This window comes from Crinia signifera, chromosome 2, assembly GCF_055691185.1.
Source record: "Crinia signifera chromosome 2, ASM5569118v1, whole genome shotgun sequence".
Taxonomy (NCBI): Eukaryota; Metazoa; Chordata; class Amphibia; order Anura; family Myobatrachidae; genus Crinia; species Crinia signifera.
Genome location: NC_139218.1, coordinates 97,040,781 through 97,065,429, shown reverse-complemented (window position 1 = coordinate 97,065,429; position 24,649 = coordinate 97,040,781). Strand labels below are relative to the sequence as shown.

General features: G+C 44.6%; 1 protein-coding gene across 1 annotated transcript in view; it reads left to right on the top strand.

Annotated features, from left to right (window-relative positions):
• GPR143 (G protein-coupled receptor 143) overlaps positions 1-18,676 on the top strand; it is a 46,189-nt gene extending 27,513 nt beyond the window's left edge. Inside the window, exons 7-9 of the mRNA XM_083171018.1 lie at positions 6,970-7,087; positions 9,289-9,541; positions 18,300-18,676. Of these exons, the coding sequence (XP_083027144.1) occupies positions 6,970-7,087; positions 9,289-9,541; positions 18,300-18,415 (487 nt within the window). The 3' untranslated portion in view covers positions 18,416-18,676. The remainder of the gene's footprint in view (positions 1-6,969; positions 7,088-9,288; positions 9,542-18,299) is intronic.
• Positions 18,677-24,649: the final 5,973 nt, after the last annotated feature.

The window sequence follows — 24,649 nt, the reverse complement described above, 5'->3', positions numbered from 1 at the left end:
TTCCAAATACCGTTTTTTTGGAAACTGTAAAATCACTGTAGACCTTTCAGACCGCACATATTACCGTTTTAAAACGGTAAACAAATGGCAAAATACCGGATAATATGTGCGGTCTGAAAAGGGCATTAGTATACACATTAGTTAGGTGGGTGGGAGATATACTAGGCCTTTGAGGGTGATAAAGTGCAGAGTGAAAAAGAGTAAAATGTGTTATACCCGCACGCATCATGTGTCTACGCTTCCTGGTTCACCTCTTCAAGCAGGAAACAGCAGCGCTGAGATGCATTGACATCTCATATGCTGAAGTAGGAGAGGTAAAACTCCTCCCTACAGCAATCGTAGCCTTCAGCACTTCAGGCTGCCGCTGATGCACTGCGTATCTCCTCCAACTGGCTCCACTGGGCATGCTACCAGATCTCGCTACTCTCACATTTGGCCAGATGCACTAAGCTTCAAAAGTGAAACTACATCTCCTTTTCACACATACACAAACACAGAAGGTAGTATGTGTGCGCTATATAAGAAACTGTTAAGAAAAATATTAATTAATAAGGTAGCAGACTAGCTTTCAAAGCTTTTGCTTTGAGCAGGCTTACTAGTGTAATTATATATATACAAATGGAGTGCCTCTATTCTCGCCAGAATGCCCCCGCTGGCGAGATGGTGTTCCATCTGACTGGGACGCGTGAGTGTCTCTCACACATGTGCTTCCCAGTTTCCAGGTGGTGGGGGAAGCAAACCCTGCCCGTCTCCGCTTCAGGGAGACGGGCAGGGTTAGGGGGGTTACGGGGGCTATTGGCGGGGATAGGTGGCGAGGAGGGGGGGACCGGTGGGGAGCTCCATTGGAAGGGGACGCGCAAGCGTCTCCAGCGCACGCGTCCCCCTTCCGGCTGGCAGATGGTAATCCAACCGCCAGACCCCCTCTGGAAGAGAGCGGCTTCATCTGTATATTGTGTGTGTGATCATTTTTCAAATAATTATTATTTATTCGTTTCTGTGTCTACAGACGCCACCTAGTTGTTTTACTAACAATTACTTGCGATGTGTTGTGAATTCAATTATAGCTGTTTTTGGAAATGAAACAACCTGTTTGGTTTCTGCATCCTGCAAGCCTTTGCCCCTGGTAATTACAAGGTTCACAAAATCCATTATTCTAAGAAGTTTAGAAAGCATCAGCATGTAATGGCGAGAAGACATTGTGACTATTGCTGAGTATAGGAATTCAGTTGCCAGAATCCAGGTAATCAGTCAGCTTTCCATGACTGTTCACCTCCATCTGCTAGGAGTTCCCATCTGAGATTGAAAATACTGTAGATGCATTTAATTTGTGTTGAACTTGATGGATGAATCAATACTTTTCCACATGCACCTTTGAGGTCTGACAGGGCAAATCTATTAATATCTGATGGTTCTCCTAGTCTCTTAGGGATCTCATTATTAAAATATACCAGCAGTGATAGACTTCCTGTGTTCTCTAATGATCCCAACACCTGGGGTTTTGGAAAATGTACCTGGCAATCATGAATCTTGTGCTGTACATTTTATTACTCTTTCATATTAGTTAAGACCCCCATACATTAGTCCGACTTGTCCTAAGGACAAGTCGGACCTGATTTCCCCTGCAGCTCCCGGGGCGGGGGACACACGATTAGGGACTTGATGTGCCAAGTTTTGCATATGATAAATCACATGAATTTATCATATGCAGTCCCTGGGGAGCTGCAGGAGGGAGCCTTGCGGGGAACGTCAGCGGGTGGGGGATGACGGCAAATAGAGAGCCAGGCAGAGGGAGCAGGGGGAGGCTGCGTAAGGAGCCGGGCAGACGAGGAAACTGGGCAGTAGAAGACGCTGGCTTCCGGGCACCAGCGGGAGGAGCAGAGAACTTGAAAAAAAAACCACCCATACAGATGACTAGAAAGCCATTGATTGGCTGAGACAATCGCTGATTAGCTGAGAGAGGTCGCAGCCAATCAATGGCTTTCTAGTCATCTGTATATCTGTATGGGCATTTTTTTTTCAAGTTCTCTGCTCTTCCCGCCTCTGCCCTGCAGCCAGCGTCTTCTACTGCCCGGCACCCTGCTCCCGCTGGCACTTCTGAGCACAACAGCTTCCTCGCCTGCCCGGCTCCCTACGCAGCCTCCCCCTGTTCTCTCCGCCTGGCTCTATTAACCGACATCCCCCGCCCGCTGCCGCCCCCTGCACGGCTCCGGGCTGCACATGTGTAGTTGCTAAAAATCACAACACCGCACAGGCAATGCTGAATCTGCTCCATATTTATTCATTTATTTATTAACAGTTACTTATAGCGCACACATATTCCGCAGCGCTTTTCAGAGAATATTTGAACAATCACATCAGTCCCTGCCCCAGTGTAGCTTACAATCTCTCATCCCTACCATATGTACACGCACACACATTCACTTTTAGGTTTGTTGGAAGCCAATTAGCCTACCAGTATATTTTTGGAGTGTGGGAGGAAACCGGAGTACCCGGAGGAAACCCACGCAAACACAGAGAGAATATACAAACTCCACACAGTTAGGGCGGTGGTGGAAATCGAACCCAAGACCTCAGCACTGTGAGGCAGTATTGCTAACCATTACACCGGTCGTGCTGCCCCACGGGGGGGTCGGATGTGATGCGGATGGGGGAGGGGGGTTTTAGATGTTCGAATATATTTATGATTAATGTGGCTCAAATTTAATTTATTCTCTACATATACGGCATTTTAATACATTTGTATTTGACTTAGCCACACAGAGTATATCCATATATTTTATGCACTGAAACCCAAACGTTGTATACCTTGTTTCTTGTCTGTACTTGTGTGATAGCAGGGAGACGTACAACACCCCCCCCCCCACCCCCCAATAATAAAGCAGCTACTGACTGCGCCATTGGTAAATTTTTCCTACATTTTTACTAAAATCGCAAAATATTTATTATTATTTATTTTATTACAGTTACTTATATAGTGCAGAATATTTAGTTACAATTTACAACTGGAAACAACAATGACACAAAAACTGGGTAGAAACAAACCGGTAGGCACAGTAGCCTTGCTCGCAAGCTTACAATCTGGAGGAATACATGCTCCTTCTGAAGTAACTTGGACAAATGTTAGTAGGTTTAGTTGTGTTTTTTTGTACTTAGGCATGTTGCACTTTTTGCTAATACAAGTTTGCTATCTAGAGACCATAAAATCATAATACCTGGTAATATTGAATACTTCTTTTGTCAAACAAGAAAATTAATATATTCTTTAATATTTTATTATAAAACAATCCATAAAACAGAAAGTAGATGATGATGCTGATAATAATAATACTAATACTAATAATAATAATAATAATTTTATCCTCTGTGCAATTTAAATTTGTTGCTTGTTAATGACATAACGGGCCTTATTCTGGTTGGTGCGGCCGGCCCGTATGCGTACGTTCCGGGTTTTTTAATGATCTGCGCATGCGTACCATCTCCAATGCGCAGGCGCGAACACTCCACAACGCTTACGGACGGGTCTATCCGTGCGAAAAACCTGTACGCGAGAGTACGGGCATTGGGGGCGGCATAGGGGTGTGATGAGGGGAGCGGCCGAAATAATGAGGGAAAATGGGCGTAAATATGGGCGTACACGGGGGTGTGCACCAAAAATGAACGGTGCTACTACCTCACGATCGGCTAAAGCACCGTTCATTTCGGACACAAAACAGGCGGCCGCCAACCGCCACCTCAGACCACCCCTACAGATACTGCATGCCAGCGTGCGCCTGGGTTTGCTAATTTACGCTGATTACTACTCAAACACATACACCTGAATGTAATAAGCAATGCTGCAGTCTATTAACTACAAACCATGATTTCACTACCTGCAAGCCACACACAGCACTCAAACACATTGGAAGCTTATCTTTCTATACTTCTCTACATTTAAAGGTTTGTTTAATTTAAGGCAAGAATCTTTTTAAGACCTGCTTATATATGCTAAGGTAGGTATTTGTTAAACAGTTATACACATTCACTACGTGCTTTCATAGACTTTACACAGTAGCACACTCAATCTACACAAGTCGACATGTGTCAACGTGTTCACTCTAATACAAACATAGGTTTTGTATTTATGATACAATAACATAACCCACATCTAACACCTACAAAGGATGTTTCAGCAATGTTTTAAGCCCATGCCCACTATTTTGCACACAATCTTCAATTGAGTTAATAGAAAACAATAATTGAATAACAATTAGAATAATTAATTAATTGTCAGAATTATAGTTGAAAGGCAAGATTAGCAGGTCCATATATGTGAAGGGTATGCCAGCGTGCACGGACGTACGCTCACTCTCACGAGCGGTGACATAAGCTGAGTTTTCCATTGAAAACAATAGGGACCCGTCCGTGCAAGCTGGCGTACGCTCAGATAGCCGCAAGAAGTCGGTGGGAAGACAGACGAGAGACGTCCGTAAACGGTGGCGTACGCTCTGTTGTACGCCAGTTGTCGGAGTCTAAGGGGTGAGCCGTCGGTGTACGTTGGCGTACGCTCAATTGTACGCCACTCCCCTTCGACGTTGTTTCTGCCCGTACGTATGCGGTTGATTTGTGGGTGGACTTAACCTCAACGGCCGCGTACGGAGAGCGTACGCTAATATGGAACGTACGCACGTTTGGCCGCACCGATCAGAATAACCTCCAACATGAGGTAAAAAGAGTCTCAGTATCAGCTATATATGTGTCTAGTGTCCGTTTGTGTGTCTCCGAAACACTGCCATCTGTTGGCAGAGAGTGAAACTACGGGTGACATTCTATGGAGTGAGATAATCTGACTTTGGCGATTTTTTTCACGAAAACGTCCGAAATCGCATTTTTTCCATTTTCGCATATTTAATGAGCTGCGAAAATGTGAAAAAAAGTGCGATTTTGGCCAACAAGTTGGACACACTGGAAATGCGATGGCTGCTTTTCGCAGCACATCGCATCCAGATGTTTTCACATTAAAAAGTATACAAATCGCATATTTAATGGTATGCGATTTGTATAAACTGTGTCTATAATTCGCCCAAAAATCAGACCAGGTTTTGATGGGCGAATTAGCCAGAACCCTGCACAGATCGCAAAGATCTGTGCAGGGTTCTGGTGTAAAAAAAAGTTTAAACAGTTAAAATAAAACAAAAAACCAGCGCGGGGTCCCCCGCCAGAGCATAACCAGCCCCGGGCTCATTGAGCCGGTGCTGGTGACATAAAATCAGGGTCCCCGACAAATAGGGGTCCCCTTGATTTAATGAAACCAGCACCAGGCTCAAGGTCCGGCGCTGGTTCCCGAAATACGGGGGACAAAATGACTAGGGGTCCCCCGTATTTTAAGAACCAGCACCAGACCCAACCAGCCAGCAGGGTAATGCCACAGCCGGGGGACACTTATTATATAAGGTCCCGCGGCCAAAGCATTATCCCCCTGGCTGTTCAGCATGGGCAGGGGTCCTGGGGAAGTGGGGACCCCCCAATGAAGAAGTCCCCCCCCTCCAGGACTTACCAGCCCATGCTGAAAGTCCGGGGCTGTCCCCGATGCCCCTGGGCGGTGGGCATCGGGCTGATGCAAAGTGTAAAAAATTTAATAAAAACGATTGTTTTCTATTGTAGAACTATGAGTCCCAGCAAGCCTACCCCGCATGCTGGGACTTGGAGAACCACAAGTCCGGTTCCGGGGCCTTGGCCCTGGTTCCGGGGCTGGTCCGGGGTCCTGGGCTCCAGGGCTGATGTCTCCGGGGTCCAGGATCCGAAGTAGTCCAAAAGGGGTTCCTAAGGAAGGAAATCCTACTCACCTGGTCCCCGGCGACGACCTCGGCATCTTCTCCGGCAGACGCGCTGCTCCCGGCTGGTACCCGCTCACGGACTGGAGAGGCGCAGAGATGTTCATCTTCCGCGCCTTTCCTCCGGATGTTTCTATTGGCCGCCTAGCGGCCAATCAGGAGCTGAGAAAGTCGGCTCCTGATTGGCCGCCAGGCGGCCAATAGAATCATCCGGAGGAAAGGCGCGGAAGATGAAAATCTCTGCGCCTCTCCAGTCCGAGAGCGGGTACCAGCCGGGAGCAGCGCGTCTGCCGGAGAGAATGCCGATGTCGTCGCCGGGGACCAGGTGAGTAGGATTTCCCCAGGACCCCTGCCCATGCTGACCAGCCAGGGGGATAATGCTTTGGCCACGGGACCTTATATAATAAGTGTCCCCCGGCTGTGGCATTACCCTGCTGGCTGGTTGGGTCTGGTGCTGGTTCTTAAAATACGGGGGACCCCTAGTCATTTTGTCCCCCGTATTTCGGGAACCAGCGCCGGACCTTGAGCCTGGTGCTGGTTTCATTAAATCAAGGGGACCCCTATTTGTCGGGGACCCTGATTTTATATCACCAGCACCGGCTCAATGAGCCCGGGGCTGGGTATGCTCTGGCGGGGGACCCCGCGCTGTTTTTTGTTTTATTTTAAATTGCGATTTTCTGCAAACGTGCGATTTTCAGACCTGAAAATCGCACATTTTCAGGACTAAAGAAATCGCACCAAATCGCACCTATTCGCACTATTTGGCCCGTTTTTCGCATCTCATTAAATATGCGAAAAACGGGCCAATCTTGCGATTTTCAAAAGTGCGATGTGGTGCGATATAAAAACATGCGCATTTATCTCAATCCATAGAATGTCACCCTACATCTCTTTCTCTCTCACACATGCACAAACACTGAGGCAATCACAAGGTAGCAGACTAGCTTTCGAAGCATTTGCTTCGAGTGGGCTTATTAGTTCCCCGATATAATGAAAAAACTGAGCAGTTATTGTAACAAAGGGCGGTGTGTTTGTGGGGAGGGGGCTTGTAACAAATGTGTCTGCTCTTAACTATTTCTAGGGTTGTAACAAGTGCGTCTGCTCTAACCATTTTGGACAGTAATCGTTTATTTATTTATTTCTAAAATCTTTTCATCAGTTGGCTGTCCAATATTATCAATGAGAGCCTTTTGTTCTATTTGGAAATGCAGCCAGACGTCAATGCAGATCAGCTGAGAAATGTCAGGAATGCTGCTCTTATCACATGGTTCATCATGGTAAGCCAAGCATGACTTACGTACTAGAACTAATGAAATATGCCCTCATATGGACACTTCTTGTGATTGAAACTGTTCTTTAGATATTATTTTTTGCTTCATAAAATTATAGTGATGAAGTAATAAAAAAGTTCAATTATAGCTGTAACCCCATGAAAAGTGTAAAGTGTAAGCCACTATTCTATTTTTTTGTGTGTGTTTTTATTAAAATTGCTAGTCATTTGACAATGATTTATAAGAGTCATGCAATTGTTGAAACTGACATAATGGGCCCGATTCAGATTTGACCGCAGCTGCGAATTTGCACGGCGACCAATTATTAATACACTGCGTATGCATACGGTTTATAGTACGCATGCGTGAGGCCATCCTGCTATGAAAGCCGGCAACTATTTCTATACACACGCCGTTATTAAGGTCATTGACAGGAGGAAGGCGTCTGGGGGTGGAAACATGCCGTTTAGTGGGAGTGCTAAGAAAAATGCTGATGGTGTCTGGGGAAATGCTAAGCATGCCACAACGTTTTATTATTTATTTATTTATGAACAGTTTCAGCATACAAATTCCGCAGCGCTTTACAGAGAATATTTGAACATTCACATCAGTCCCTGCCTCAGTGGAGCTTACAATCTATAATCCCTAACACATGTATACACACACACTTACATTCTAGGGTTAATTTTGTTAGAATCCAATTAACCTACCAGTATATTTTTGGATTGTGGGAGGAAACCGGAGTACCCGCAGGAAACCCACGCAAGCAAGTGGAGAATATACAAACTCTGCACAGTTAGAGCCATGGTGGGGATTGAACCCATGACTTCAGCGCTGTGAGGCAGTAATGCTAACCATTACACCATCCGTACTGCCCGTTTTAGTAAGCTCCAGCCTGGATATGCCCTTTTCCAATGTACCACTGAGTAGGTGAAGGGCTATGCGGCATATGCGATGAGTTGTGGGCAGTGTAAAAATCATTTGATGGTGAGCCTGATTCCTGATACGGTGGGTTTTGGACATATACAACGGCTGTGAATGCGATACAGTGCATTTGCATTGCTAGGAATTGCATATGCTATGCTACTGTGAGCAGCTTAGCTTATACCACATACTGTATGCTGAATGAGGACCAAAGTACTGTAGCTTTGTGATTGACTGGCTTAGGCTCAGAAAACTAATTATTCTCATCCTGGAAAAAAGCATGTTTTTTTTTTTTTTAAGTCTATGTGTAATTTTAAGCATCAAATGAACATATATTCTAGGTAAACTACAGTACACATACTATATATGAGTTTTCATCACTCCTGCTTCTATGCTGACAAATTCGCTTACAAAATTGCTTGTGCTGCTGCTGCAGGCGCACAAAAGTGAAGTTCAGTTCAGGGCAATCACTAAAACAAAATCTTATGATTATAACATGATAATTATGAAAATAAAAGGCTGACTCTTGTCACAATGTCCGCTTCTTGTCACATGTTCTGTTGCTGAAAATCACTGCTTGCTGTCATGTTGTTCCTCTGCGTGATCTCTAGCAGATGGATGAGAATATAAAGCTTAGTTTAAAAGCACTAAGAAAGGCTGACACTTGGTAGGAAAACTGGTTAAATGAAAGGATTTAGCTTAATCCTATACATATACTATAGGAAACCTAGCTGATCACAGGATTACTTCTCATAATAAATGTTTGCAAAGGTGTCTACATAAAGGCATGGGAGAAGCCCGGAGTGAAAGGGGGGCTAGATGAGGCTATGTGTCAGGTGGCAGGGTGAGGCTGACATCACCTGCCCCCATGACAGTCAGCAGCGGCAATTCGCGGGTCCGTGGATTGGGGAGGGAATAAAATGAAGTGAAATTACCTGATTTGCATCATTTTAGAGAAATAGAGGTAAAACTATACTATATTAATAAATAACTAGGGTGACTACACCAGTGCTTATCCTTCTCCTGATTTCGATTTGCCCGCAAGGATATGCAGACTGCTGCACAGATGGGGAGTGAGTGTGAGTGCAGCTCTGTTTGGTGTCACCCTACTGAAGGGTGGCACCCGAGTGAGGCCACTCAAAACAGTGTTGAATTTTGTATGGTATTGTAATGGTAATGGTAATATTTCTTCTATTTTGGTAACTAACTACCTACATTTAGCATCTGTAATCTTCAATGTGTCAGATAAAATTGTTAGATAAAGTATTTTTCCTACTTTTTAGGGCATACTGAACCCATTGCAGGGCTTCCTGTTTACACTTGCATTGTATGGATGGACAGGATGGGACATCGATTTCAGCTTTCACCAGAAAGAAATTCCATGGGAACATCCATCCAGTACATCAGCCGCTGACACGGCACAAAATGGCAGAGTTGGTTCTTTCCTGAACTATCCTGGCTATATCCAGGACGCAAACAAGTCTGAATTGGGCAATAGCCAGCAAACTGATGAAGCACTGAGCATGCTCTCTGAAGGTAATGGGAGTATAGATGAGAGGACAGGCAGACACTCCCCAATTTACCAAGGCTGGTAATTAGTAGCTATTCACAGATCTCAATGAAAAGGCTTAAATGTTGCATTGTGGGACTACTGTTTGTGATACGATGTTGCTCTTTACTGCTGCCCATCGTCTAAACCGTATCGTAGACTGATACATTGCAGCCTAGCAATTCATGAGAAACCGGTGATCCCACATGGTGCCTTGTTTCTCACTGATGTCCCTGGTTCCTAGTGAATTTTACATTCTCATGAATTCTGATTCAACCCTTGAAGTAGCTGCTGTTATTACATTGAATGTCACTGCTGAAAATGTGAATTTCCCTTATGCAACATGAGTAATGGAAACATAATGCATCAGATATAGATAGACAATAAAGACACAATGCCAATGTTTTAATGTAAACAAATGACAGTAAGTGTAAAAAATGATATTTTTTTACACTGTTTTTTTAAATAAAAAATCATGAAGGAGTTACGTGAGTATTTCCACCCAACATTGACTGGATAACCACATTTTATTCTACGGTGTAATGTTTTGCTTGTTATCACTATGTTATTATGCATTAATAGTACTAATAGGACACTGCACTTGAAGCAGAATATGGAAATGCAATGAGAAAATGTCCTACTTCTATGTGTTAGTGTGTAAGCTACAGTACATGTAGTCAGTGGCGGATTCAGGGGGGGGGCACCCGGGCACGTGCCCCCCCTGTCAGTTATTTTGTAGCTGAGGACCAGGGCTTTCCAACGAGCCCAGCCCCGTGTCTCTAGCCCCCTGGGAACCGGAGATATCGCCTGGCAAACATGTAACGTTTTTTCCCCATAGGATAATATGGGACCCGTCAATTCCGACCCCCACCCGGTTCCGATGGCTGCCAGTTCCCGCCCTGGCATCACAGAAGCTTGTGGTTGATTTCAATCAATTCCAAATCGCTGGGCCTTTAATATGATACCAGGATGGTCCAAATCGGTCTATCGGTTCCAGAGATATTGCGTGTAAACCGATTTTTTTATTTTTGAAATGTAATTTCATGGCTGTTCATGTTCTTTGAGGGCAGATTACTCTGGAACCAAACGTTCCAGTTTCACTGGACCAAAATCATTCAAAGCCCACTCAAAAGTTCTTCAATATAATACTTCTCTCATGTAAATGGGTCAGTTGGTTCCGAAGATATAGCCGGTTAAATGAGATAACTGGTTAAAGGGGGGAGGGGTGGTTTTCTCTCCGCCTCACATCAGAAAATGCAGGGACTAGGCTGGTGTAAGAGGGGCCAACCTGGGAATGCATTTTCTGGTGTGAAAGGGGTATTATTTCAAATAGCTGGGACCTGCAGTGCTCTGAATACAGCCAGGCTCTACCACTGTCAGTGGCTATCACTTCTTCCTGGCGGCGGCTGTCCCCCATTTACCTCAAGCATGTATCCCCCCTTGGCAATGAGCATGTAATCCCACATGGCAACGAGCATGGAACCTCTGGCAATGAGCATGGAACCCTTGGCAATGAGCATGTAGATAAGCAGCACTTATGTAGCATAATTTTTAATAGGCATTATGGTGTTTGGTATAACACATAATGGACATAATGGCGTGTAACTTAACGTGTAATGGACATTATGGTGTAAATGTTTAATGCGAGCCTTTGGTGGACAATGTCCCTGTTTATGAAGTGTATTGTGAATTTTGGCTTAATCCGTGTGGCATTATGTGAATTTTGGCTCAATCCATGTGGCCTTATTGGAATTTTGGCTCAATCCGTGTGGCATTATGTGAATTTTTTCCCAATCCGTGTGGCATTATGTGAATTTTGGCTCAATCCATGTGGCATTATGTGAATTTTGTCTCAATCCATATGGCATTTTATGCATTTGGCTCAATCCGTGTGGCATTATGTGAATTTTGACACAATCCATGGTACTTGTGTAGTTTCACGGCGCCAGTATGGCGCCGTGCGTCTGAGTCCCCTTGCGGGGCTCGATTCGCTCGCCCACGCTGCGGGCTCGGTGGCTTGCTACGCTCGCCACGCTATTTAAAATCAACTCCATGCCAACATGGATAGTGGGAGTTTGAACTATCCATGTTGGCATGGAGTTAAGTTACTTTTTTTAACATAGTTTGTGGCGAGCGTAGAACCCGGAAGTAGCACGGCGCCATGCTGGCGCCGTGAAACTACACAAGTACCCAATCCATTTGGCATTATGTGAATTTTGACACAATCCATGTGGCATTATTTGAATTTTGGCTCAATCCATGTGGCATTATGTCAATTTTGGCTCATTCCATTTGGCATCATGTGTAAGGGGCAAGTATAATGGGGTCTAGTATTTTGTTGCATAATGTGTAGAAGTTGTATATGGTGTTGACACGCCCCCTGTTGAGTGGCCACACACCCTTTTCCGGAGCGCGCCTTCGGCGCGCGCACAACTACATCCTTCACTTTTGTTGCCATGGTGGGCCTGCGTACTTTAAATGCCAGGGCCTATTTTTAATTCCATTCCCACCCTCTCCTGCCGCTCTCTTAGCATGTACACTGGCACCACTAACACCGCCCCTCCCCCACCCAAACCCTTTTTTATCGTGGTGCCCCCCCTGTCATTTTATCCTGGATCCGCCCCTGCATGTAGTATAGTATAAGGGGATGCGGTCATTTGGTCTACTGCATTATGGTCGACAGTCATTAGGTCGAATCCATTAGGTCGACATGCTAAAAGGTCGACATGACTCTAGGTCGACATGGGAAAAGGTCGGCATGATTCTAGTTCGAAAGGTCATTAGTTCGACAGGTCATTAGTTCGACAAGGTCATTAGTTCGACATTGTCTATGTCGACATTCACAAGGTCGACATGGAGTTTTTCACTGTTTTTTGAGCCAACATGTGCCGACAGGCGGTATTTCATGCCCTACCATCCACTAGGGCGTGGTGGGAGAATAAAATAGTGTGCCGAGCGTAGCGAGGCACCGTGCCCGACGCATAGCGAGCGCAGCGAGCGATGCGAGGGGATGCAGTGCACTTTAAACTGTGTCCATGTCGACTGTGTTGACATTCAGGTAAAAAAACAGTGAAAAACCCCATGTCGACCTTGTGAATGTCGACATAGACAATGTCGAACTAATGACCTTGTCGAACTAATGACCTGTCGAACTAATGACCTTTCGACCTAGAATCATGTCGACCTTTTCCCATGTCGACCTAGAGTCATGTCGACCTTTTAGCAAGTCGACCTAATGGATTCGACCTAATGACTTTCGACCATAATGCAATAGACCAAATGATCCCAACCCAGTATAAGTAACTAAAGATTAAAATTTGGCAAATGCTACATATTTTTTAAATCGTTCTCGATCTCATGAAAAAGGTAAAATCATCACTGCAGTGTTGACCTTCTCCTAATTACACCAAAGCTCCACCAATGAGACCATGCCATGTCCTTCTGTGCTCTGGATTGTCTGAATTAGAATTAATGACTTCAGCCTGGGACAAGATCCATTGAAAAACTGGATTGAAAAACTGTCAATCCCGGGATTCCCGGGATCGGCCTCCTGATATGCCCAATGATGATAAAATAATGAATAAAATGATGAATAAATTATGTTTGACATGCGGTGGAGGAGGCAAAGTGAATCCGGGTAATCCAAAATAAGATGCACTGAATAGGGGGTGTTTTTATCTTGCATTTGCACACCCATACTGGTATTGCAAGCACAAGTGAACCCCCTGATCTGTCTCTCAGAGTACAAGATGCTGCTAATGTCAGGTTAATTTAAAAAAAACTATTATGTAAATGTCATGGTACACCACACAAGACTTCCATACATCTCTTAAATGATATCATAATTAATATATTTTATATATTATATATATAAATGGTGTTTGGATTTAAGTTGAAATATTTAAAACATTTTTGTAATCTTCTAATGGTAGGCATTTCTTCATTACTATTGTTTTGCTTTGCTTTTAGCTGAAACAGCATGCCAGCGAGGCCATTATACAGGGGCCGGGCTGGGGCTGGACTCGCCCACAGAGTAGGGGAAACCCCCAGTGTGACCTACCTGTTCTTCTAGGCATCAAGCTCTAGACTGTACACTTGAATTACCTATATGTCTCTTTATACATATATTAATCTGATACATTAAAGTGCATGTACTAGCAGTATTTACTATAATTTACCATACTAATGGTTAGCCAAACCTCTGTGGCAACTGGCCACACCCATTCTAAAGACTGGCCACACCCCTAAAAATGGGCCCCTATCACTGTGTTCCCCAGTGGACCCTTCATGCCCCAATTTGACACTGGCAGGGCTGTCACTTTGGACAGTGTAACTTCCAACGTTTTCCCTCTCCTTGAAAACACATTATTAACCCTTTTAGTGCCAACGTTGCTGTGAGTGGTGCAAAATATCTGCTTAAAATGCCAGGGTCTCTCCCACAACGTTTCTTTTTGGTTCAATATGAAATTTAACGCCAATAAATAGACTTCAGATCATTTGGCGGCAATAATTAAATTTATTAATATTCCCAGAGTACGACCCTGGCATTTTTAGCAGATATTTTGCACATCTCTCACAGCAACATTGGCACTCAAAGGGTTAAGTGCATGTGGATCCAGGCCCAGATTAACAATGGGGCTTATGAAGCTGCAGCTCCAGGCCTTCACATAGCAACAGGCCCATCACCATGACAGCTTGATGATCACCAGACACCAGCTGGCTAACTGGTTGACCATAACTTATAAGTATTGATAACGCCTAGTTATGGAAAATTATTTTATAACCCTTGTATATAATGGCAAACGCTGAAATAATTGCACACCAACACAAACTTGTAAAAAAATGTATGACACAGCTTTACTTAAAAAAATAGCTTGATTACAGGTATTTGCAAATGCAGACTAACACAAGAAACATAAAATTGATTAGCTAACACTTAAACAATAATTCTAAATCAAATCAAAATGGAAACCTATCAAGGACAGTGATCAGCCATTAAACCTCATTTCATAGTTACCTCTAGCCCCCTGCTTGCCTGTTCTTCCTCAACTGCCTGCCTCCTCCTTCTCTATCTCTGATATTTAAACCTTAATCACATTAATTAATTAATTACTCATAAGCATTGAGTTTTATTGGCAAGCTTTGCTTTCAATCATGATGTCATAATTAACCCAACACCCATCTTCCTTGTTACTAGGGAAAGATCAGTGTCCATGGAGTCTACGCATGTGTGGCCCTGTTCCCATATCATTGATAAGTTTGTGGAGACTAGCTGGCTGCCCTCGCCCTCTGTACTGTCAACATCACATTCTTAAGCTTCTAAAACCAAAAACAATTCTCTATGAGAAATCACTTTTACAGCACTATTCTGAATCTTCAGCCATTTTATAATGTTATTATGCAAGTCATAGTTGACAAAATGGTTGCTGCTTTTAACAAACACATGCTGCTTAGCGCAAAGGGTAGGCCTCATACGCCGTGGCTAGTACCTTGTGCAACAAGCTAACGCCATCTGCAGCAATAATAACAGTATTTAAGCAAACACAGTGTAATAAAAGCATAGAATTATTGATGTGTTTAATTTCTGTTTTAACAGTATCTAAATTGCATTCCTAGTTTCCAAACCAAATGATGCCGTTTTTGGTACATTTATATATTTAGAGAGACACTGGGGCATCTAGTGTATGGGTTCTACATGCTTACATGACATTGGCATCACCTCCTCCATATCTCACAATAGGCCCCTGAAAATGCTCAGCTCCAGGCCTATGAGGCCCTTAATCCATCCCTGCCCAAACCATCCTCTATATCATACTAATAGCATTTACATTTACAAAAAAAGCCTATTTGCCCACTACTATTTTTATTTAGTGAATGGGCATATTTTGCCTGATGCACTTGTACTTTACATTGTTTCCCTCCAAATGTAATGCAGAGATCATATATGACATTAATAGTCTAATTGCAGGGGCCCTTCACTTACACTGTGCAGTGCCATATGCAGTTGATGGATCTATGATACCTAGATTGACCATATTATGGACAACCACGCTTAGGCTAACCCATCTTATTAGATGCCTAAAGATAGCGCCCCACGTCTAGATCATCAATAACGGTAGTTAGACGCTAGTGTTAGGGCGACGGGACCATGGTTGATGGTCACATGATCGACGTGAGTTTGTCACATTTTTGGGGAGCCGATTGTCATAGGTAGATTTGGTTCATACTTTACTATCCCAGTGGACATAGAGTGAGAATATAATAGTGTACCGAGCATAGCAAGGCATGCGAGGGGACGCTGTACACATATACAGTGTCCACGGGGACCCCAAAAAACATCATGTCGACCATGGGATCATTAACCACCCTCCCATCACTCAAACGCTGGTGTCTAACTTCCGCTACTTTTCGATCTAGATGTGGTTTACTATCTTTAGGCGTCTAACTAGATGGGTTTGACTAAGGGTGGTCGACCATAACATGGTCGATCTACACAGTGTTGATCCGCAATACCATAACTGCGCAGTGCACTAATCACCGGTAGTGGGAGGAGGACTGGTCCATGTATTGTAAAGGGAACAAAAGGATGGAGGAAGGTAGGAAGCTGATTTGTAGAGGAGCAACCATCGGGAAGTGTACTAATGCACGGGGAATCCTCATACACTAGCAAAAGTTCTAATGACTTTCAGATCTCCACAAAAATAAAATACCTAAATCAGACCCATGATGTCCAGAATCGTCCATAAAATAATCTGACCTTATCTATCGAATTTCTGGTGATGATGGTAAAAATGTTTCCAGGAATTTTTGAATATTGAACATCACATTGCCACACCACTTGTGCATATCTGGGATCCACATGCTTTGAGAGATTGCTTTTTTCCTGTATGAGAGCCCATGCAACAATACACGGCCAGAGGAAGGATCAACCAGGATCTGAAATGCATTAAGCGTGGCTCTGCTTTGCATCACCCATCCACCCGCTGTCACTCCACTCACCAGGAGGTCCTTGATGCTGTGTCCAGAAACCGCAGGTCTTATTCCATCCCTGAGATTTGGATGTGTGAGCGGCTTTGCCTGGGTTACCTTGTGTTTTTATGCTGTTATTATTGTTTTTGCTTGTGAGTGCACTTTATTAAATTCATATTATGTTTTTTAATTGATCTGCACTATTGCTTCTTTCCTTGGTCTCCCATTCATATGAATGCGGAGTCTTTTTCAGATTGTGAGTGAAAAAGGATTCATTCTGATTGATTATATGGAATTTGCTCCTCCAAAATAAATAAAAAGAACAGTATATTTCCCTTTTATTTCACCTATTTGGGTATCTCTTAGCGCTTTGGTGGATTTACTTCTTTGTAGTATTCTGTTTGTTCAAATGCTGGATGTCATTTGTTTGTAATATCTCTCCTGGCTGCATGAGAGGTTTTATGCGCACTACGGGCCTTATTCTGGTCGGTGCGGCCGGAGCCGAATATGCGGGCAGGACCGTGCGTCCTAAACCCCGCCTTTCGTACGGATCGCTCACTCTGTCCGAATGCGGTAATCCGCTGACCGCACGGAGCACGAGTGAATTTCTTATGGATACACCTCCTCCATCTCTTGGAACCTCCCCCATCATTCGATGGTCGCAGAACATCGAATGCAGGACCGAGTGGTCCGCCAGCTCCCGCAACCTCAGACCACACGGGCATTTCTCCATGCAAAAGCAGGTATCTGGGCGGGCAGCTGACATCCGGCAATGTCATATGTCCGCCCCCTACACGTGCGTCACGGCCGCATTACCATACGTACGCCCAGCGTTTGCATGGGAACGCCCATGAGGGGGTGTAAACATATGGTAATGAGCCCAAACAGCCCTTCACGCCCCTCTCCACCCCCTGTTCGTAGTGTACACATTTCATGCGGAATTTGGCCGTGCGTCCCGTTCGCACATGCGCAGAGACGCCTCTGCACAAGCGCAGACACAAAACATCGGCGGCACGAACGCACGCAGACATTACCGCACCAACCAGAATAAGGGCCTATGTACTTGATTGCCACTTCTTTTCCATTTGTATTGCTTGGTGAGCCAATAAACAGATCAGCCAGACATACAGTACAGCTACATTCACATAGATAGCTGACACCAGCTAGTCTGCTGCTATACACATACAGAGCTTTGTGGTCCCAATGGCAACATCTTGAAAGCACCCCCTTGCTGTTGCCACTACGATGCCCCTTTGGTGGACAGGAGAGAAAGTGAGGAAAGTGAGGGTGTCAGGGGGATGGAGAGGGAGAAAGAGAGGAGTTAGGGGAAGAGAGAGTTTCATGGAATAGGAGATTTTCATCTTTGAGGTGTATAAATGGAGTTATTTCTTTGTAACCTTTTTTTGCTTTTTATGAAAATGATTAGACCACTATCTTGTTACAATACTAAACTATATCATCTAAGTTTATTTAAATTCATCGAGAAGTTCTTCTACGCAGGTAATAGAATTTTTAGGTGAAATCTGTCTTATGTTACAGTAGAGGGTATAGTATATTACTTGTTATTATAAGTAATTAATTAATAAACAAAATAAGCTGCTTGCAGATATTCAGTTTCCAAAATTGAAAGCTTGAATATTTTGCAGGCGTTCTTAGGAGTATTCATGAAAATTTCTGGCTGTATTTATATATGGACAGATAAAATATTCTGCATCGATTTTTAGAAGGAAAAATTAGAATATCGGAATATGAGTCGATTCTCTTTTGTTTTGCTAGGTTCTGACGCTAGCACTATTGAAATCCACATATCCAATGAGATGCCAGACTTAGATGACATAGAGGCTGACGATGAATCAGTGGAAAACAACGAAACCCAAAAGCTGGTAAAATGACTGCCAAACCAAGCCAATCCCAGGATGCAAAACTTACGCTTTACCCCATCCCACACTGCCATTTTAAATACGAGTACCATGCAAATTCAGTTTGAAAATTGCCCATGAAATACAGTATGTGGACAGCAACTGTTATCCAACACATAGGTATAAAATAACAAAAATGTAAAAAATAGCTAGTAGGGGGGCTGATTTTTTATACTATACACTGTATATATTGAAAATAATTTGTAAGTCAAAATAAATAAATTTCAGAGCGTTGTCCTATGCGTTATCCACTGAACTGCCCAGTAAGTAATTGATAATGTCTGTATGATTATGCAATTAAAATCATGCTTACAAATATATTCAGTATTTACTTCAACACGTAAGATACTAATGACCTTAGTAATAAGTAATATATATGGACTCCCAAAAGTGTCAGTAAAGTATATCTGCGGACCCATAGGACCAGTTCTCAGTTTTTGAATTTTTTTTTATTGATTTTATGCATTGTAAAGCGATGGAATATGACCACAACATTTTTATAGAGATAGAAGTCAGGAGGGGTGTTGGTTGTTAGGTCTACAACAACTAGGTCGACACCAATAGGTCGACAGGCAGCAAGATCGACATGGGTCTATGTCGACATGGGTCAAGGTCAACATAGGTTTAGGTCAACAGGACTTTAGGTCAACACAAGCATTAGGTCGACATGGGCAAGGTTGACAGTCAAAAGGTCGACCTAGGGTTTTTCACAGTTTTTTTTACCCGAATGTTGACACAGTCGACATGGACACAGTTTGAATTGCACCGCATCTTTTCTTCGGGCACGGTGCCTCACTACGCCCAGCACCCTATTTTATTCTCCCACCATGCCCTAGTGGATGGTAGGGCATGAAATACTGCCTGTTGGCACATGTCGGCTCAAAAAACAGTGAAAACCCTCATGTCGACCTTTTCACTGTCGACCTCGACCACGTCGACCTAATGACCTGTCGACCTAGACCCATGTCAACCTTGTTGCCTGTCGACCTAGTTGCTGTAGACCAGGCATGTCCAACGTTGGCCCTCCAGATGTTGTGAAACTACACATCCCAGCATGCTTTGCAATAGTTTTAGCATTCTCTAATAGCAAAACTGTGGAAAAGCATGCTGGGATGTGTAGTTTCACAACATCTGGAGGGCCAACGTTGGACATACCTGCTGTAGACCTAATGACCGTATCCCGTTAGGAGGACATTAGACGTTCTATGACCATGTACAGATGTATCGGGATTCATCTTTGCAGGTGATGGCGATGGCGTCGCCATCGCCATCACCATCACCTGCATCCCTGCCATCTGTATGCCGGAAGGGGACGCGCGCGCACGAGGTGCGCGCACGTCCCCTTCCGACGGTGCTGCCCTCGGTCGCCCGGTGCCCACACCGGGCGACCGCACCCCCCCGCAGCCTCCTTGGGTCCCCCCCAGCACTATCAAGCGGGAGGCGGACAGTATTGCGTCCGCCTCGCCGCCCCGCCGCCCGGATATTGAGACGCGCGTGCGTGGGGGACGCACGCGTGTCTCAGTCAGATGGAGCGCCGTGTTGCTGGCAGATCGCCAGCAGCATGCTGCTGGCGGTTCGCCAGCAAAGATAAAACCGGCCCCATCTGTATGAGCACTATTATACATGGCACAGAAATACAAGATGCCTTTTATGTAATATTTTTAAATGTAATAGGTGGTACATAATTTCTTAGACTATAAAATTGATAATAATATACAAATGTGTCCTCATACATCTGCCTCTGTTAAGGTCAGGCATCTTTTTATTGCAGAAACCGTGCCTTGGACATAATGCAATGCGACTAAGATGCACAAGGAAACTGTGTGTATTATTTTGACATAGGACACTTATATATCTGTATGCGACTGAGTTTGCATTTAGGCCCTTATTCAGATCTGATGGCAGTACAAATTTGTTCTCAAAATGGGCAAAACCATGTGCACTGCAGTTGGGGCAGATGTAACATGTGAAGAGAGTTACATTTATGTGGGGTGTGTTAAAACTGAAATCTAAATTGCAGTGTAAAAATAATGCAGCCAGTATTTAGCCTGCACAGAAACAAAATAACTCACACAAATCAAACTCTCTCTGCACATGTTACATCTGCCCCACCTGCAGTGCACATGGTTTTGCCCATTTTGAGAAAATATTTGTACTGTGATGAGATCTGAATAAGGGCCTTAGAGCACAACAGCACGGCTGATACATCGTAGCACTTTGTGCAAAGATTCAGAGACTCACTCGCACACAGATATACAATATCACTTTAATCACTGTGATGCATTCTCAGCAGAAAAGACGTCTGATGCTAGAAGATTCTCACCTGACCTTGCATGCATAGATAGTCTGTATGGCACAACTGTAGCAAAGATGGTTCAGGACACCTCTGTGTGCTTAATCCTAAAGTCGCATAACAGTCCTTGTGGTTTAAATCCTGACTTTAAATCATGCATTGTTAGCTGCAGGTTTGCCTTTCATCTATTACATTGTAAGATCACTTACACAGTTTGCAAATAGCCTATAAAATTTTAAACAAAAGGGTCATTTATACTGTATATCAAAGATAAAAAAAACTGCAGTGTAAATGCAGTATGTTAGGGATGCGGTCAGGATGCCGGCGTATACCGACATAGGCATACAGACTGCCTTCACAAGACCGGCGCTGGTAATTTGGCGCTGGAATACCTACAGCCGGCACTGAATGGTGTGTATGCGGGCGGGTCATGCCAGCTACTTCTACCACGTTTACTGTATGTGTGGATCTGGGCCCCTAAACATTGAACTGGACCAGAGAGCAGCTACCTGGAGGAAGACAGGATCCTTACCATGAGGTGGGATATTGTGAGCTTAGAAAGTGCAGTACTTGCAAAAGAACTAGCCCCCCACTTAGCGGCCATGTTCAACAACATACTGGAGAGTGCCTCCTTTCCCCCTGAGACAACCCTGGCGGATATAGTGGTAATTCCAAAAGCGGGCAGAGACCCAACCAACTGTGCAAACTACAGGCCGATTTCATTACTGAACGCTGACCTGAAGCTTTATGCAAAAATTCTAGCCGGACGTCTGGCCCCTTTGCTCCAATTCCTTGTCCACGTCAGGCGTCAGATAACACAAGGCGAGCGATTGACCTTATCCACATAATCCAGAAGCAGAAAAACCCGGCTCTGCTCCTAGCCTTGGACGCAGAGAAGGCATTCGACCGTATCTCGTGGTCGTTCGCCTTTGCAGTGCTGGAAAGGATGGGCATTTCAGGGCCCTTCCTGGAGGGTGTCAAGGCTCTATACAACACGCCGTCCGCCCGGGTTGTCGTAAACGGGGCGAGGTCAAACCCCTTTAGCATAACCAATGGCACCCGCCAAGGCTGCCCCCTCTCACCGTTAATCTTTGCTCTGGTTATGGAGCCCCTGGCGGCGAGGATACGCAATAACACGTCTATCCAAGGCGTTAAAGTAGGCTCCTCGGAGCACAAAATAGCACTGTACGCAGATGATGTGCTCTTGACCCTCACCGACCCAGTGAGCTCTATCCCCCGCTTACTGTCAGAGATTCAACAATACTCCCTCCACTCTGATTACAAAATAAATGTTGAGAAAACCGAAGTCCTCGATTTTCATGTACCCGGACCCCTCAAAACAGAGTTAATGAATCTGTTGCCATGTAACTGGAACAGGAAAAAAGTGAAATATCTAGGTATATATCTAACTCATCATTACCACCAACTTTTCCAAGCCAACTTCCCGAGATTGCTAGACACGATTAAATCAGACCTTACCACCTGGTCCTCCCACTTTATCTCTTGGATAGGCAGAATAAATTCTATTAAAATGAATATTCTCCCACGCCTGTTGTACCTTTTTCAGACCCTGCCCATATATGTCCCCTCCTACGTATTCAAATTTTTACAACGCCAATCATCACAATTCATATGGGACAAAAAACGCCCGCGCATAAGATTAAAACTATTACAGAGGCCCTCCTGCCAGGGAGGCCTGGGGATACCAGACTTTAAGAGATACTATTATGCCGCACAGCTGTCCCAGACTGTTCAGTGGTGTAACCCCTGGGGCGCGAGCAAAGTATGGGTGAACATAGAGGCGGGGGACTTGGGCCTGACCACCCTGTCTTCACTGCTGTGGCTGCCCAGACCTAAACGTCCACATTCGATAGTATCACACCCGGTGGTGTCGCGTGCTCTAGCAGTCTGGGACAGACTGAACAAAACCTACAACTTAGCCCCGCTACCCTCCCCATTAATACCTTTATTTCACAACCCCGCTTTCCCCCCCCGGCCTGGGACGCTCCTCCCTGTCTAGCTGGCTGAAAGACGGCATTTATTATTTAAACGACATATCAGATAACGCTACCTTTCCTCAGTTCGCTGACATCAGGGAGGGCACTGCAATTCCCAACATAGACTTCTTCCGTTTTCTCCAGATTTGCCACTTCCACTCCAAAGTTGTATCTACTCTAAACGCTAGACCCTTAGCCTCTATCGAATATATGTGCTGGAGACGCACCTCATCTAAAGGTTTAATCTCTGCACTGTACGCTCTGTTAGACCCATTCACAACCTCATCTCGGGCCCCTCATGAAACGGCACGGGAAAGAGACCTAGGTCTCTCCCTAGACGACGAGGACTGGGAGGAAATACGCGACAATGCAGCGTCAAGCTCCATTTGCGTTAACATTAAAGAAAACATATATAAACTACTATATCGCTGGTACTACGTCCCTTCTAAGCTACATAAGATGTTTCCCGAGGTCTCTGACAGGTGTTGGAGAGGTTGTCCTACAGAGGGTAGCTTCCTCCACATCTGGTGGACCTGCCCACTAATCGCTGGCATCTGGGGAGAATTGCTTGACCTACTTACAGTTTTGCTGGGAGTTGCGGTGCCCAGAGACCCCAGATACTTCCTTCTCCCACTAAAACCCCCCGAGCTTAACCACCATCAGCACAAATTACTAAGGCATATCTCCTCTGCAATGACTTGTCAAATTGCTTCCGACTGGAAGAAACCTGCACCTGCCCCAATGCAAGCAATTCTCTCACGGGTGTGGTATGTCTACAAGATGGAATATATCACTGCGACTATACGCCACTCGCTTAAGTCCTTTCATAAGGTCTGGTCTCCATGGCTTTCTCAACAAAACATGCCACCCCCGTTTGAGCCATACTAATGGAGGTCATCCCTTCCCCTCCCTTCCCCGCCCCCCCCTCTTTTTCTTTTTCTCCCCCCACCCCTCTTCACTAACCCTCTTACCCCCCAATTTACCCTCCTGTCCTTCTCTTCATCCTCTCTTATTATTCTCTCTTCGTTCTTTCTATCCCCTTGCTATACATTCTGATAAATATGAAAATCTTGGCAAATTGTGATACACGCTGTCTTGATATTTTGAGATAACAGCTGGTCTGTAAAGCTTGTATATCCTTGTATTTGCTCAATAAAATTGTTTATTTAAAAAAAAAAAAGAAAGTGCAGTACTGTTTCTATTATGTTAGTGTATTTATTTATTATATGTTTAAGCTTTTCCTGACCACTTATTTAAATGTTTGATACAGCCTATACTATAGACCATCTTTACTGTTTAATATTAATACTGTATTCCATATAGTATCCAGGTAATAAAAAGGTCAATATTCAGGGCTACAGGACTGGTGTAGGTGTAAAACACATGTCCACATACTGATAACGGCATACATTTTCCACCTTCTATTTTCATAAAAAGCATATTTCAATTAGAGATAAGCGGGTTCGTATCCTAGAGATCCGAACCCCCACGAACTTACCTGATCCGAGGCTTTCTCGAGCCGTTCGCGTCCATCCCGCCGAAAATCCAGTCCGAAAACGAGGCTAGAACGTCATCAGCTTGTGTCAGATTCTCAAATCCCGGCTTCCGGTGCCTGAAACTGGACTTGTGACCAAGCCAGTTCATGGGCCCCGCTGCTGAACACAGGCAGCGGCGCTCGCAGCATGGGCTGTCTACGGCGGCGGCCTTCCTACCTCCTCTGCCCGCTGGTCCTCTTGTCCTACCACAGCAACCTCTCTCCCTGTGGACAGAGCAGTGACAGCGCTGCCCATCTTTCCACCATCTGTTATGATGCTACCTCCCTCTCCCTCATACCAGCAGCAACAGACCAGCAGCCACACCTGATGGAGGAGGAGCCAGCAGGTCTAGGAAGAGCCTGCAACAGCTCCAAAGTTAGTC